The sequence below is a fragment of the Oxyura jamaicensis genome, chromosome 5 (genome assembly GCF_011077185.1).
Source record: "Oxyura jamaicensis isolate SHBP4307 breed ruddy duck chromosome 5, BPBGC_Ojam_1.0, whole genome shotgun sequence".
Taxonomy (NCBI): domain Eukaryota; kingdom Metazoa; phylum Chordata; class Aves; order Anseriformes; family Anatidae; genus Oxyura; species Oxyura jamaicensis.
In genome coordinates this window covers 48,112,161-48,124,880 of record NC_048897.1, presented here as the reverse complement: position 1 = coordinate 48,124,880, position 12,720 = coordinate 48,112,161, and the positions used below count along the sequence as shown (strand labels likewise).

General features: G+C 45.5%; 1 protein-coding gene across 5 annotated transcripts in view; it reads left to right on the top strand.

Moving 5' to 3' along the window:
* SYT16 (synaptotagmin 16) overlaps window positions 1–12,720 on the top strand; it is a 102,370-nt gene that overhangs the window by 45,050 nt on the left and 44,600 nt on the right. For all 5 annotated transcript variants that reach the window (XM_035327985.1, XM_035327984.1, XM_035327986.1 and 2 more), the window contains one exon: window positions 1,668–1,844. In XM_035327985.1, coding sequence (XP_035183876.1) covers window positions 1,668–1,844 — 177 coding nt within the window. The remainder of the gene's footprint in view (window positions 1–1,667; window positions 1,845–12,720) is intronic.

Genomic DNA, 12,720 nt, shown 5'->3' with positions numbered 1-12,720 from the left:
TGGAGGGAACAGGGCAAGTTTCAGCCCTGGCTGGAGACCTGCCGCCTTCATGGCCCCTGCTCAGCGCTGGGCTGGCATGAGGAGATGTAAATGTGTTCACCAGAGAAGTGACTGTGCCCGTATGGAAGAGAGCAAGGCAAATGCAGGTTTGATGGTGTTGTCATTTGAGCTGGCATAATTCAGCCCATATTTATGTTCCCTCCTCGTGCTGCAGTGAGCGAGGTCAGAGCCAGCTCCGGGCTTTGTGTAACCCCTGTTACGCTGGGCTCAGCCCCCAGTGCTCGTCTGCTTTTATGTGGGCTGCCGCTATGCGTTTGTGAATTTTGTTTCCAGTTAAGGCACGTTGCCTTGTAGTAATTCAGTTTTTTAAAATCCCCAAGATCATAGTCCTAGAGTGCACGCTCAGGGCTGTAGCTGGAGATGGTTCAGCTCTTCCAGCCTGAGTCTTTTGCTGAGTCAAGTCTTGTAAACTCCCAGTGGGTTGTTTCACAGGCAGGGCTGGCTCTGTTTACATCCTTTCCAACTGCTCATCTCATCTATGAGCTGTAGCTTTACAAGCACAGGCATCCCTGGTGTGCCACTGATGCTGCTGATGTCTCATTTTTATGGGATCTTTGACTTGAATTGGACAACTGAACTTCACCTCTTCTTGGTGAAGTAATTACCAGAAAAACAAGCCATTTTTTTAATTTTTTTTTTTTTTTTTTGTCCACAGCACTTACAGTTTTTGACGTGTGTGCCCTTGCTGTCCACACTGGATGATCTATGTGGTGTTTGTCCCTTGTTTTGGCATCTTGATATGTGTGAGAGAGGTGAAATGGCTTTAAAAGCTTTTTGCTGGCGCCTGCGTTTTTTTGCAGACCTGGTGGGACAGTGGAATGTGATGGATTGAAATAAGACTGTTTCTCCCAATTTAATGTAGGGATGTTGATGTATAGCACTAGGTCATCAGCTGGTGCAAACACTGTGCTTGTTACGTGTGGCCAAAACTGATACCGGGGGGAGCTAAACTGAATTACCTCAGCTGGAGCCTGGGAACGATGTGCCTCGGTAATATACCTCCTACTTCAGGGTAAAGTAACAGGTTAATGAGGCTCACAGGCTAGACGTTAACCTGTTTCTTAGTAAATGTAGTGAAGTTAATGAATCCCATTCCAGCGTAGTCTGCTGCTTTGAGAGAAAATATACAAATTCCAAACAAGGTGTTGGGCCTTCTCCCCCGGAGCTAATCCTCCCCACAGCCACCCCTGTGCAGGCTCAGGAATGGTTTACAGCCAGCAGCACTTTCTTGGCTAGGTCCTTGTTGCCAGTATATGCCAAGAGTCCCTCTCTTGAAGCCAGTGGACTTCTACACTAAGATGAAGTTCGTTGAAGTCAGTAAGGGTCTCTCGCGATGGAGTTCACCATGTGACAGAAGTAAAGACCTCGATCAGAATTGGGTTTGGTGTGTAACATACCCCCTGTTGTTGATGCCCTCAGAAGACTGGCCTGATGTGGATGCTGTAACCATCTAACACAAGTCCAAATTCTGCTGAAATTTATTGCTCTTTCTTCTGGGAATGAGAACAGGAGGCAGAGCTATAGATGCAGATGTGGTTAAACAAATCTTTCTCTGGATAATTTCTCCCAGTTGTGCTGATATTTTCTTTCTGAACTTTTCTTCCTAGTTACTCCTGAGGCCACTGGGTTTTTGTCTGTAGTTGGAGTCTTTGTTATCCTCCTTGCAGTCCTCTTCCTCTTCATCAACAAGAAACTCTGCTTTGAAAAGAGAGGTGGACTCTCATGCCTGGAACAAGGGAGAAGAAAACACTGCAGAGAAAAGTCTAGAGTTCATGAGGGCCTTGGTAAGTATCACAATATTATACCGCCTTTGATGTACAGAATCTTCTCAAGGCTTTGATTGTGGAGAGGATAGAGATAGAGCCATTTGCTGTGTCTCAGGTTATTTGTGTGGAAAACAGCAGGGTTCTGGATAGACTATAGTAACCTCCAAAACTTGATCAAATGGATATGCAATTGCAACCAGGAATTATCTTTGTTGTCTGGAGTACTCTCTTGAGAAATGGAGGGCAACACTGGGGAAAAAAACACTCCCTGCTCTCTGTCTGTTATGGGAGTATTCTGTTAATCAAGTGAAGAACAAAATGTGAACAATTCTAAGTAATGACACTGGCTTTCTGCTCCTGAAGGATGCACCTGTCCTGGTTTTCTTGCAGTAGCTATTACATGCTTTTTCATGCATTTGTTCTTGTCTGGAAACATTATGTCTTGGGTAAACCAATGAGTCCTGGAGTCAAAATAACTGTAAGAGTGCCCATCAGGGAACCTTACTGTGTTGCAAAAATAACATTTTAATGTTTCTTGGCTGTCGGAAAGGCATCTATTCTGGTCATGGTGGTAAGTGAGAATTTGGTAATTTCATCATACATTTATTTGTAAATTTGCATGTCATAAGCATATAGTCATTGAGTCTATTAGCCAAGAAGTGGCCTTAGAAGCCTCACAATTAAAAGGTTGTCTTCTTAGAGGTTTAGTCATAAAGGTAATTGTAGAAAGGCACAATCGCACAGCCTGGAGCTTCTAGAGATTTTTTGATGTACTTTTTGCCTCGTACATTGCGTTCAGCATGGCTTTTGTAAGGGGCTTGGCATGGTTTTACTTTCAGAGTCCAGTACTTTTGAGCAAGCAAAGCCTTGGATGTTATGTGTGATAGGAAGTCAGTAGGACCCGCTGGTTCTTGCTATTAAGTGAGCCAGGGTCAGGCTGATGGCACCCACAAGTTAAAAAAGCAAATGGTGCTTCCAAGTCTCCTCTGCTAAAATTTTTTGACTTTGATATTTCTAAGCAAAGATTGTGTTGTTTTTTTAAACCATTTCCTTCACCAAGATTATATTTAAGTCTTTCTTCCCTTCTCTTCCCCTCCCATCAAGTAGTGTAAAAACGTGGCTTTTATTTCAGTTTTTAAGATGACACATCTCGCAGGAATGTGTAGGCGTTGACATTCTATGGAGCTGTCACAGGCTATCATGTAAACATGTATTTGCAATGCCTTTTAAAATGTGAATTATTAATAAACAGGGTGGCTTGCTTTTTTTGTTTTGTTCCTTCCGAATTTTGAAGGACAAAAAATTGCTTCCCAGCTGACACACTCAATGGCAATTTTCATTTCAGACTAAATCTTATGTGTCTGAGTAATAAACCTTTGAAAACATGGGTTTATAATGGAAACACTAATTCAACTTTAACTACAGCTGTGCCGTACAAGCAAAATACCACACACATTAATGAGGTGCTAAATCTGATTCGGTAGAGGAATGTGTTGTAATCATTAATTACAATAGAAACTTAAAGTTGGAGCCTCTTTCTTCTTACAAAATCAGCCTGGTGAGTTGGAGCTAAGAGCTATTTAAAAATACCAGGTCTCTATATTTAGTTTAAATTTTACCATAGTGTTTTGATACTTGTAAGGCCAATATGGAATATACGTGTAGGAAATGCTAATGTTTTTAAAGGACAGCAGCATGAGAGGATAGATTAAACCTGGGGCTGACATAACATGTCATATGGCAAACGCAGAAACCTGGAACCTGCGCTTGGGCTGGGAAGCCAGGAAAGCCAGTTTCTGGCACAGCAGTTGCCTGGTGAGGGAGCTCTCCCAAGAGGAGTGTTGACAAGCAAGAGTTGGTTTCAAATTCAGTCCTACTTTGCTGGGTAGAAAGGAGCAGGATGGAAGTGTTTGTAACGTGTAATTTAATGGTTAGCATTCACTTTTCCTATTCTCAGCTTGTTTCTTCTGGTGAGCTGTGTTTATTACAAGGAGATCCTGACTCTACAGGCTCTGCTGTTCTTTAACATGTAAGCTGATAATGATTGTTCTTCCCAGTTCTAAGTTCTCAGACTGGGGAAATCCTTTCACTTCTCCCCATCTGGAATCAAGAGTGGTTAGATCCTATTGCTCTGCTATGACTGTCAGCATTATAACGGTTCTAAATAGTCAGAAGGCATTTTGTGTTTGGCATGACCATAATTTCTGCAGTAGGATAAACCAAAATTTACAACAGCATATGTAAATGAAGGCTGTAGCCGCTGGATGTTTCTGGGTTCGATGCTTGTTTTTCTCTTGTCCTTGGATCTCGCTTAGTTTTAACTTACCTACCAGTAAAAAAGGAGAGTTGGTATTGAAACATAAGCAATTCTGCCTGCTTTGCACTTTGCAGGTGCATGAGCTGACATTCAGAAAATGTACTGTGAAGTGTCAAAGTCTGTTTTGTTTTGGTTTTGCTTTTCTATAAAGAGCCTGACCTCAAATTGGGATGTCAGGATGAAATAGATGTTTCCATCATCATGGCTCTATGATACACCTGGCTGGTTTGTTGCTAATTAAATTGTAATTGCACAGTTTCTGTCCTCATGAAAGGAACAAGAGAAGGGAAAAACCTTTGTGAAAATGATGATTTAATTGAAGACTCCAGGACAAAGGCTCTTAATTTCTGGGACACAATGGATACCTTTTCTGATACTTGAGGCTTTTGTGGTTGCTACTCTTGACTCCTTCACTGACCTTAGCGATGAGCCCATCTCTTGCACAAGGATGCGCTGCCCCTGATGGCCTTCCCTCAGCTGCATGAATCTATTTGCTGTTGGGGCTGGAGCTCATCTGGACATAATCACCCTGTATTTTGGACAGGCTTGGCACTGCAAGAGAGAGCTTAGAGCAGGCCACAAAGCTGGACGGAGAATTTGGTAAAGGCTTAAGTGAGAAAAGGGTAGCACAGAGCTGAGGTCACGTTTATTAAGCTTGCTTGGCTATGCCCAAGCATGTAGGCCTACATAAGGAGAGGCCTTCCTTTGAACAGAGGCCTGTCAGTGGGGTCTCTCATGAGACTGTTTTGGGGCTGTGATGGTTTGGTATCCCATTTTGTAGTGTGGATTTCATGATGAAGAGGTGGTGATGGTGTTCTTGTGGATGGTGTTTGCTGTGTTGCCGAGCCCCCTTTTCTTCAAAAGTTCATGGGTGAAGTGAACTTCCTCACAGAAACATGCAACGATGCTGTGCAAACCCTTGTGTTAAGAGCTGTATTGAACCGTGTGCTTCAGTGCCACGACTCAAGAAAGAAAAGGGCCCGCTTTGTTCTGTACCACAATCTTCATGTAATGATGTGACCAGAGACCAGGAAAGCAATTGTGATTTTCTGACTGTGCTTCATACAAAAATATTCCAGTTGCACTTTGCCTTGAACACTTGTGGTAGTGTTAAGCCTGTACTCCTGATACGTGAAATCTGTTTAAACATCATGAGATTTTGAAGAAATGTTTCTCCATTTTTTCCTTCTGGCTCATCAGCCTTGAGAGTGCTCTCAGTTCATGTTCTCAAGCTGTTCTGCACAGCCACTGCTCCAGCCTCTGGGACTAGAAACATACTTAAAATAAATAAATGGAGATGCAGTTCTTACATAAACCACTTGTCTTCAGTGGCTGAGGCTTTAAGGAATCGACACCTGTAAAAGTCAAGAGCAGGAAGGGCAGCAGCACTGCCTGTTGGCCCTGCTTTGCCAGCATGGCCTGGGCCCAGTCAGGAGCTGGGAACATGTCATGTGCATCTTGTGAGACCTTCGTACGTTTGCAGAGGTTCAGCTCGATGTTTAAAAACAAGTAATGTGGTATGCATAGCAGGCCTTCTTCCAGTGGTAAGTGGTAAGACACAAATGTGCTTTTCCAAAATGAATAAACCTGTGGGTGATCTTTGTAACCCTGACGCTGAGAGTCCAGTGGCTCTGGGGTTCTGTGCAGACTGAAGATGTCACCTCATTGAGGTGCATGGCTCAGCCAGGCTGCCAGGCTCCCTGAGCAGCCAGGGGCAGGAGGGAGGGGAGCTCTCAAAAGGGAAATTTCTCAGTGCCGGAATGAAGCTGCTCTTCTAAATTGCTTTCTCTCTCAGTTGTCTTGATAGAGGGTCTTAAAAAGAGTACATGGCAAAGTGTGAATGTGGCCACTGAAGCCTGTGTAGGTATCAGAAAGCCTGGCCTGCAACAAGGCCGAATTAAGGATAGTGTAGCTGTGGGAGCAGTTACTGAGTTGGTAGGGACAATGGCCTGCTTGGATCTGTGGCTCTGAATCCTTTCTTAAGTCATCTGAAACCAAACCTAGTTCTCCCAGTGACCCCGCAGCCTCCCAGTATGAGCAGTAGGACCGGCGCTTGGCTTCGCAGAAGTGACAGGAGATGGCAGGTATGGACTTAGCCATCAGTTTATGCAAAACAGTATCGAGGAGTGGGTTGTCACCCACTTCTTTTGGCAGCCAGGGCTGCAGTTCCCAAACTGTGCTCTGCCTGTGGTGGTCCATACCATCAGTGCAGCAATTTCCATAGGCTGTGCTACCGTGGAGCAAATGTGGGGGAAGAAGGAGTAACAGCAACCGGGTGACTCCTCAAAATGTTTCTGAAATAACGTAATTGTGTTAAACAGCTAGACAGGCTCTCCCCCTGCTAATTTCCATGCAAGTAATTGCTCTGATTGACCCTGGCTTGTTCAGTTCCTGCAGGCTGGGTAGCACGAGTGCGGGTGGAGTGGGGACTCGGTCTACTGGGTCTGCTCTACGAGAACAGCTTGACAGCACAGGTGGGTGGGCTCGAGTGGTGGTGTAAGCTGGTGTTTCTCCAGCCTTCTGAACTTGTGATTTCCTTTTGGATCTTCTGTCTTCACGCAATCCGACGAATGACAGCAGCTCAATTACAGAATGTGCTGTAATTTCTGACTGCAAGTTTCTACTTTCATTCCCCTAATCCAGTAATTACAGACATTTATCACTCCTTTACAGTGAAAGAACATGGTTGCCACTACGAACACCACTTCTCTAGTACCCCAACAATCTGTGATTTCCTTTATGCCCTTTTCTCAATCCCTTGGTTTGAAAAATAAAAGTAATGGAAGTTATGCATTGTTGATTTGTTGTACTACTGCTTAGCACAGAACTGTTTGTTGGGTTTTTGTGCATGCCTCTGGTGACAAGTGGCTATTTAACTGCAAGGGACCTGATTTTGACTTGGAGGACATGACTTGCTTCAGTGGAGTAACTCTGGGGTTACAGCAGTGCTGAGACAGAATCTGGCTCCCTGCTATACCCAGGCCAAGTATTATGGGCAAGGAAGGTGTTTTCATTCTTACCTCCTGAAAATCCACATGGGGTTGATATTACATTTTTGCTGACAATCTATGCATGCAGTTACAGGTTCCCTGTTTTGTGAGCACTGCTCTTAATGCAACAGACACACCACTGACTTCAGGAGGTCTCGCAGTCTGAGCAAATATCAAGGTGCCCAGTGGTCACCATAGGAAATCACTGGCAGTATCTCAGACACATTGCTGGTGGAGCTTCTGACTGTTAGTATTTGGATGCTGGACTTCAGGGAGTACTCTTTTTTTTTTTTTTTTTTTTTTTCCTTCTGAATTTGTCACCAATTCTCTCTATTGTGTGTGGAGAGATCTGGGTTTTTGAAAAAGGCTCCGTGGTTTTCAGCAATTAATGTCACATTTGCATAATAGCATTTCTCTGTTATCCCTTTCTTCTTCTACCTACCTGCTGAAACTGTGAGGATCCATAATTAGTTGTTGCCATTATTTTTAACAAGAGGAGAGCTTGCAACAAAAGGATTGGGAAGAAAGAAGGAAACACCATGGGGCTAAAAATACTGACCAGAACCACTTCTGTCATTTAGGTATCACTTTTTTACAACTAATTTGGCACAGCATCGGTAGTAGCGAGCTGCCTGCAAAGACATGAGATGGTTTGGGAGTACGAAATAAGTCTGCAGGCTTTCCCTGCTCAGGCTAAGTGCTGTTCAGCAGGGTGACAAGTGGCTATTTAAATGTCTGTCTGATCTCATCTTTGCCCTTTAGGGGGCTGCAGGAACAGTGCTTTGCTTTAGAGGGTTTAGGACCTGTTGATTTGTAACCGGTGAATTCTGGGTATGTGTTGTGGACCTGTCTAAACTGGCAACCCAGCAGCAGTACTCAAAAGTTTCAGTTGTGGAAAGGTAGATTCAGCAACCTGTCCAAAGTGCTAAAGTTTTTTGGTACGATCTTCTTGACAGTGGCAAAGAAGGTGCATCTTCCTAAAACGGTGGTGGGGCAGCAAAAGTGTCTTCTGATTCTTTGGATCTTTGGAAGCTGGGAGCCAAGGTCCTCCTCTTGTGTCTCAACACAGGACGGTGTTTTCCCAGGCAGAGGTGAGGCTGTGTTTCAGGAACAAGCACTTACTAGAAAATTGTTTGTTATGTGCTGGAACACTGTTTTCAACCTGTGGTGTACCAGCCTGCCTCCAGGGGGGCAGTTTGGTAGGTTTGCACACAAACAAGGTGACTGAAGAAAAGGAAGTTTGTGCCTGCACTGTGCAACAATCTGAAGAAGGGAAATTGCTATAAGAAATGCACGTCTGATGGCAGGTTTTAGGAGTATGTATATCAAGAAGATTGAAAGACACTTTGCTAATATTACAAACCTATGCATTGTGGTAGTGTTTGAAATTCTGCTGATAGTCTTTTTTTTTTTTTTTTTTTTTTTTTTTAGCTATCCAGTAATTGCACCTCTCAATGGGAACATGGTTCAGGAGTAATGATCCTATCAAGACAAGGGAGTATAGATTGTAGTAAAGGTTATGATGGTTTCTGCGAAAGGCTTAACATTGATCCTTTTAGCTATCTGATTTTCCAAGAGGAAAAAAAAACAACTTTGAGTTAAACAGGCGGTTCAATGAGAAAATTCTTATGGTTAGTTTTAGAAGGTGGAACTTGGAGTGAATTTGCTAAACTGTTTTTTTCTCTCTTTATTGATGAATGCTTTTAAAAAGAAATGGATTTTTCTTTCCCACACATTTCAGATGCTCTTCTCAGTTCCTTTTTTTTCCCTAATGCAAGTCAAAATTGTTAGAGAATTGAAAAGTAAAAATCCGTAACATTGAAAAGGCCATGTTGTGAAATATATCATAAACACCCTGTTAGAGCAGTGCTTGCTAATTAAGGGAGAGAGCTCCTGGGAAACAGCAAGCCTATAACAGAGATCAGCCCCCTTTGATCCTCTGTAGAGTTTGTAAAAAACCTTGCCTGCCTTAACTTGTCTGCAGCTTGTTACATATTTTATCCATCTGCTGCAAGACCAAAAATAAGCAATTTATAATTCAGTTGAACTCCAGTTGTTCAGCAGATCACAGACTGAGGAGCCTTCAGTACAAGGAGAGGACAGAAGAGAAGCCAAGCACAGGCTGAGCAGGGAGGGATTACGCTGGGTTGTGGTTGTACAGGTGTGTCCCTGGTGTGGCTGCAAAGCAGCTCAGATTTTTGCAATGAAACACACTTCAGTGTCTATCTGTTCTGTATATATTGCAATCAGAACGTTTGTGGGCTTTGCAGCTTTAATCCAGATGGATTTCCCAGGACTTGGTTAGAGTAATGGATCATTCTTCTTCACGGTGAGGGTGACGGGGCACTGGGACAGGCTGCCTAGAGAGGTTGTGGAGTCTCCTTCTCTGGAGATATTCAAGGCCCGTCTGGACGCCTACCTGGGTAGCCTGCTTTGAGGAACCTGCTTTGCAGGGGGGTTGGACCCGATGATCTTTCAAGGTCCCTTCCAATCCCTACAGTTCTGTGATTCTGTGATCATAGAATATCCCGAGCTGGAAGGGACCTATAAGGATCATCGAGTCCAACTCCTGACACCACACAGGTCTATCCAAAATTTTAGACCACGTAGCTAGGTGCACAGTCCAAATGCTTCTTAAATTCAGACAGGCTTGGTGCCATGACTATTTCCCTGGGGAGCCTGTTCCAGTGTGCGACCACCCTCTCGGTAAAAAACCTCTTCCTGATGCCTAGCCTAAACCTCCCCTGCCTCAGCTTGACACCGTTCCTGCAGGTCCTAGTGCTGGTGATTACAGAGAATAGGTCAGCGCCTCCCCCTCGTGAGGAAGCTGTAGACTGTGATGAGGTCTCCCCTCAGCCTCCTCTTCTCCAGGATGAACAGACCCAGTGACCTCAGCCACTCCTCGGACATCTTCCCCTCTAGGCCCTTCGCCATCTTTGTCGCCCTCCTCTGGACACTCTCCAACAGCTTTTTGTGCTGCAGTGCCCAGAACTGCACGCAGGACTCGAGGTGAGGCTGCACCAGCACAGAGTAGAGCGGGACAATCACCTCCCTCGACCAACTAGCAGTGCTGTGCTTGATGCACCCCAGGATACGGTTGGTCCTCCTGGCTGCCAGGGCACGCTGCTGGCTCATATTCAACTTGCTGTCAACCACGACCCCCTGATCCTTCCCTGTGGGGCTGCTCTCCAGCATCTCGTTGCCCAGTCTGTACGTATAGCCAGGGTTGCCCCGTCTGAGGTGCAGGACCCGGCACTTGTTCTTGTTAAGGTTCATGTGGTTGGTGATCACCCAGCTCTCCAATCTGTCCAGATCTCTCTGCAAGGCCAACCTGGCACCCAACCCATCACCTAGGAAAGGGGCAGGGCAAAGCCAAAAAAGTATAAATCAAGCAGGATGAGCAGCAGCTGTGTTGTTTTTGTTTATCTGGCTTAGCTCAACAGTGTGCAAAGCACAGCATGGAGAACTGGGCTGTTTGTAGAAGCAACAATTCCCATGCTTTTGCTTCAGCTTTGAATATTGGAAGGACAATATAACCAAGTAACTGAAACTATTTCAACTGGAATTAGCTCAAACCTTTCTTCACACTTTCTTTACACTCGTGGTGGGTGAAGACATCTCTATATTAATTCTCTTAGGGTAGGAAGGCTTTGCAGGAGTTCAACAAGGCCAAGTGCCGGATCCTGCACCTGGGGCACAACAATCCCAAACAGCGCTACAGGCTGAGAGATGTGTGGTTGGAAAGCTGCCTGGCAGAGAAGGACCTGGGAACATTGGTTGGTAGTCGGCTGAATATGAGCCAGCAGTGTGCTCAGGCGGCCAAGAAGGCCAACAGCATCCTGGCTTGTATAAGAAGCAGTGTGGCCAGCAGGTCCAGGGAAGTGATTGTCCCCCTGTCCTCGGCTCTGGTGAGACCGCACCTTGAGTACTAAGTTCAGTTTTAGGCCCCTCGCTACAAGAAGGACACGGAGGTGCTCGAGTGAGTCCGGAGAAGGGCAACGAGGCTGGTGAGGAGTCTGGAGAACAAGGCTTACAAGGAGCGGCTGAGGGAGCTGGGACTGTTCAGCCTGGAGAAGAGGAGGCTCAGGGGCGACCTTCTCTCTCTCTACAGGTACCTTAAAGGAGGCTGTAGCAAGGTGGGGGTTGGTCTATTATCCCATGTGTCTGGTGACAGGACGAGAGGGAATGGGCTAAAGTGCGGCAGGGGAGGTTTAGGTTGGATATTAGGAAGAACTTCTTTACTGAACGGGTTGTTAGGCATTGGAACGGGCTGCCCAGAGAAGTGGTTGAGTCACCGTCCCTGGAGGTCTTTAAAAGACATTTAGATGTAGAGCTTAGGGATATGGTTTAGTGGAGGACTTGCTAGTGTTAGGTCAGAGGTTGGACTCGGTGATCTTGGAGGTCTCTTCCAACCTAGATGATTCTGTGATTCTGTTAACCATACTTTCATTTTGAATCTGAACAGTCTTGTATGGCAGTAAAAGGAAATGTGCATGCATCATGTTTGCCCCAGCCTACTTGGTGCATGACAGCTGCGGGTTCAAGCCTTAGCTGCCTCTTTGGGATGCCTGAGGGACTGCATCCAGGCCCTGCAGGTGATTGCAAATCACCGTTTTAATTCTGTGATGGAATTAAATTCACACTTTTAAAAGCCCGTCTGCCTTCACGTTTGTGGTGCCAGCCTCCCTGCCGGGGAATCTGTTGTGCGGCACGGCACTGGCTGCCTGAGCTGTGGGGCAGTCGGCCACAGCATCCAGGAGACGTGGGACCAACTGGGTGTCAGCTCGGAAATAAGTAACGAGAGGAGCTAGCTATTCCCTACGAGGATATCACAAGTCTGCATTCTGTTGATTTTTTAGAACGGATCAGAGCTTCGTTTTTGCTGCCATATGCTTTCTCTGCACTGGTTAGCTGTCACTCCTGGATGCCTGCATCCCTCCGAGGGCTACTGCTGTCATGTTTCTTGCTGCTGAGATGGAGGCAGAGCCTTGTGAAGTCCTCTTTTCATCAAAATCAGAGACTCGTTTGCTGTTCCCTGTAAATAATTGACTGGATAAAAACGTGTCCTGTAACTAGCACTTACTGACCCAAATTTACCTCCTTCCACATGTCAGAAAATCTCGCTGTCTAAATTACCATCGCTTCCCAGTGACCGCTGCGGTGCTGTGGCTTACCAGTGCCGTGCATTATGCCTGGAGTGTGTGATCAGTGCTGCGAGAAAATGAGTTGCATGGAGCAGAGAGGCTTTGACAAGGGCAGGGCTGGGCAGAGAGGGTCAGTGAAGGGAGCAGGTCACCTGGGAGCCTGTGTCACGACTTTGTCTGCTCTTTGCTGAAGGTTTAAAGCATGGCAGAGAGCATTGCCTGGGCCCCAGGGCTCGGTCAGAGGCCAGCAGCTGTCAGGTAGGTGCTGGAAAGTGCCCAGAGCCAGAGGAGTTTGTAACAGCTATCAGTTTTAAAGGGGCTTTAGTGACCTGTGTTTATTTACTGTCCTTGGTAGGACTGCAATTTAAAGTACATACTGAAGCTGATAATAAGATTGTTGGAAGTGTCTGCACCATAAGTCAACATCACTGGACAAAATTATT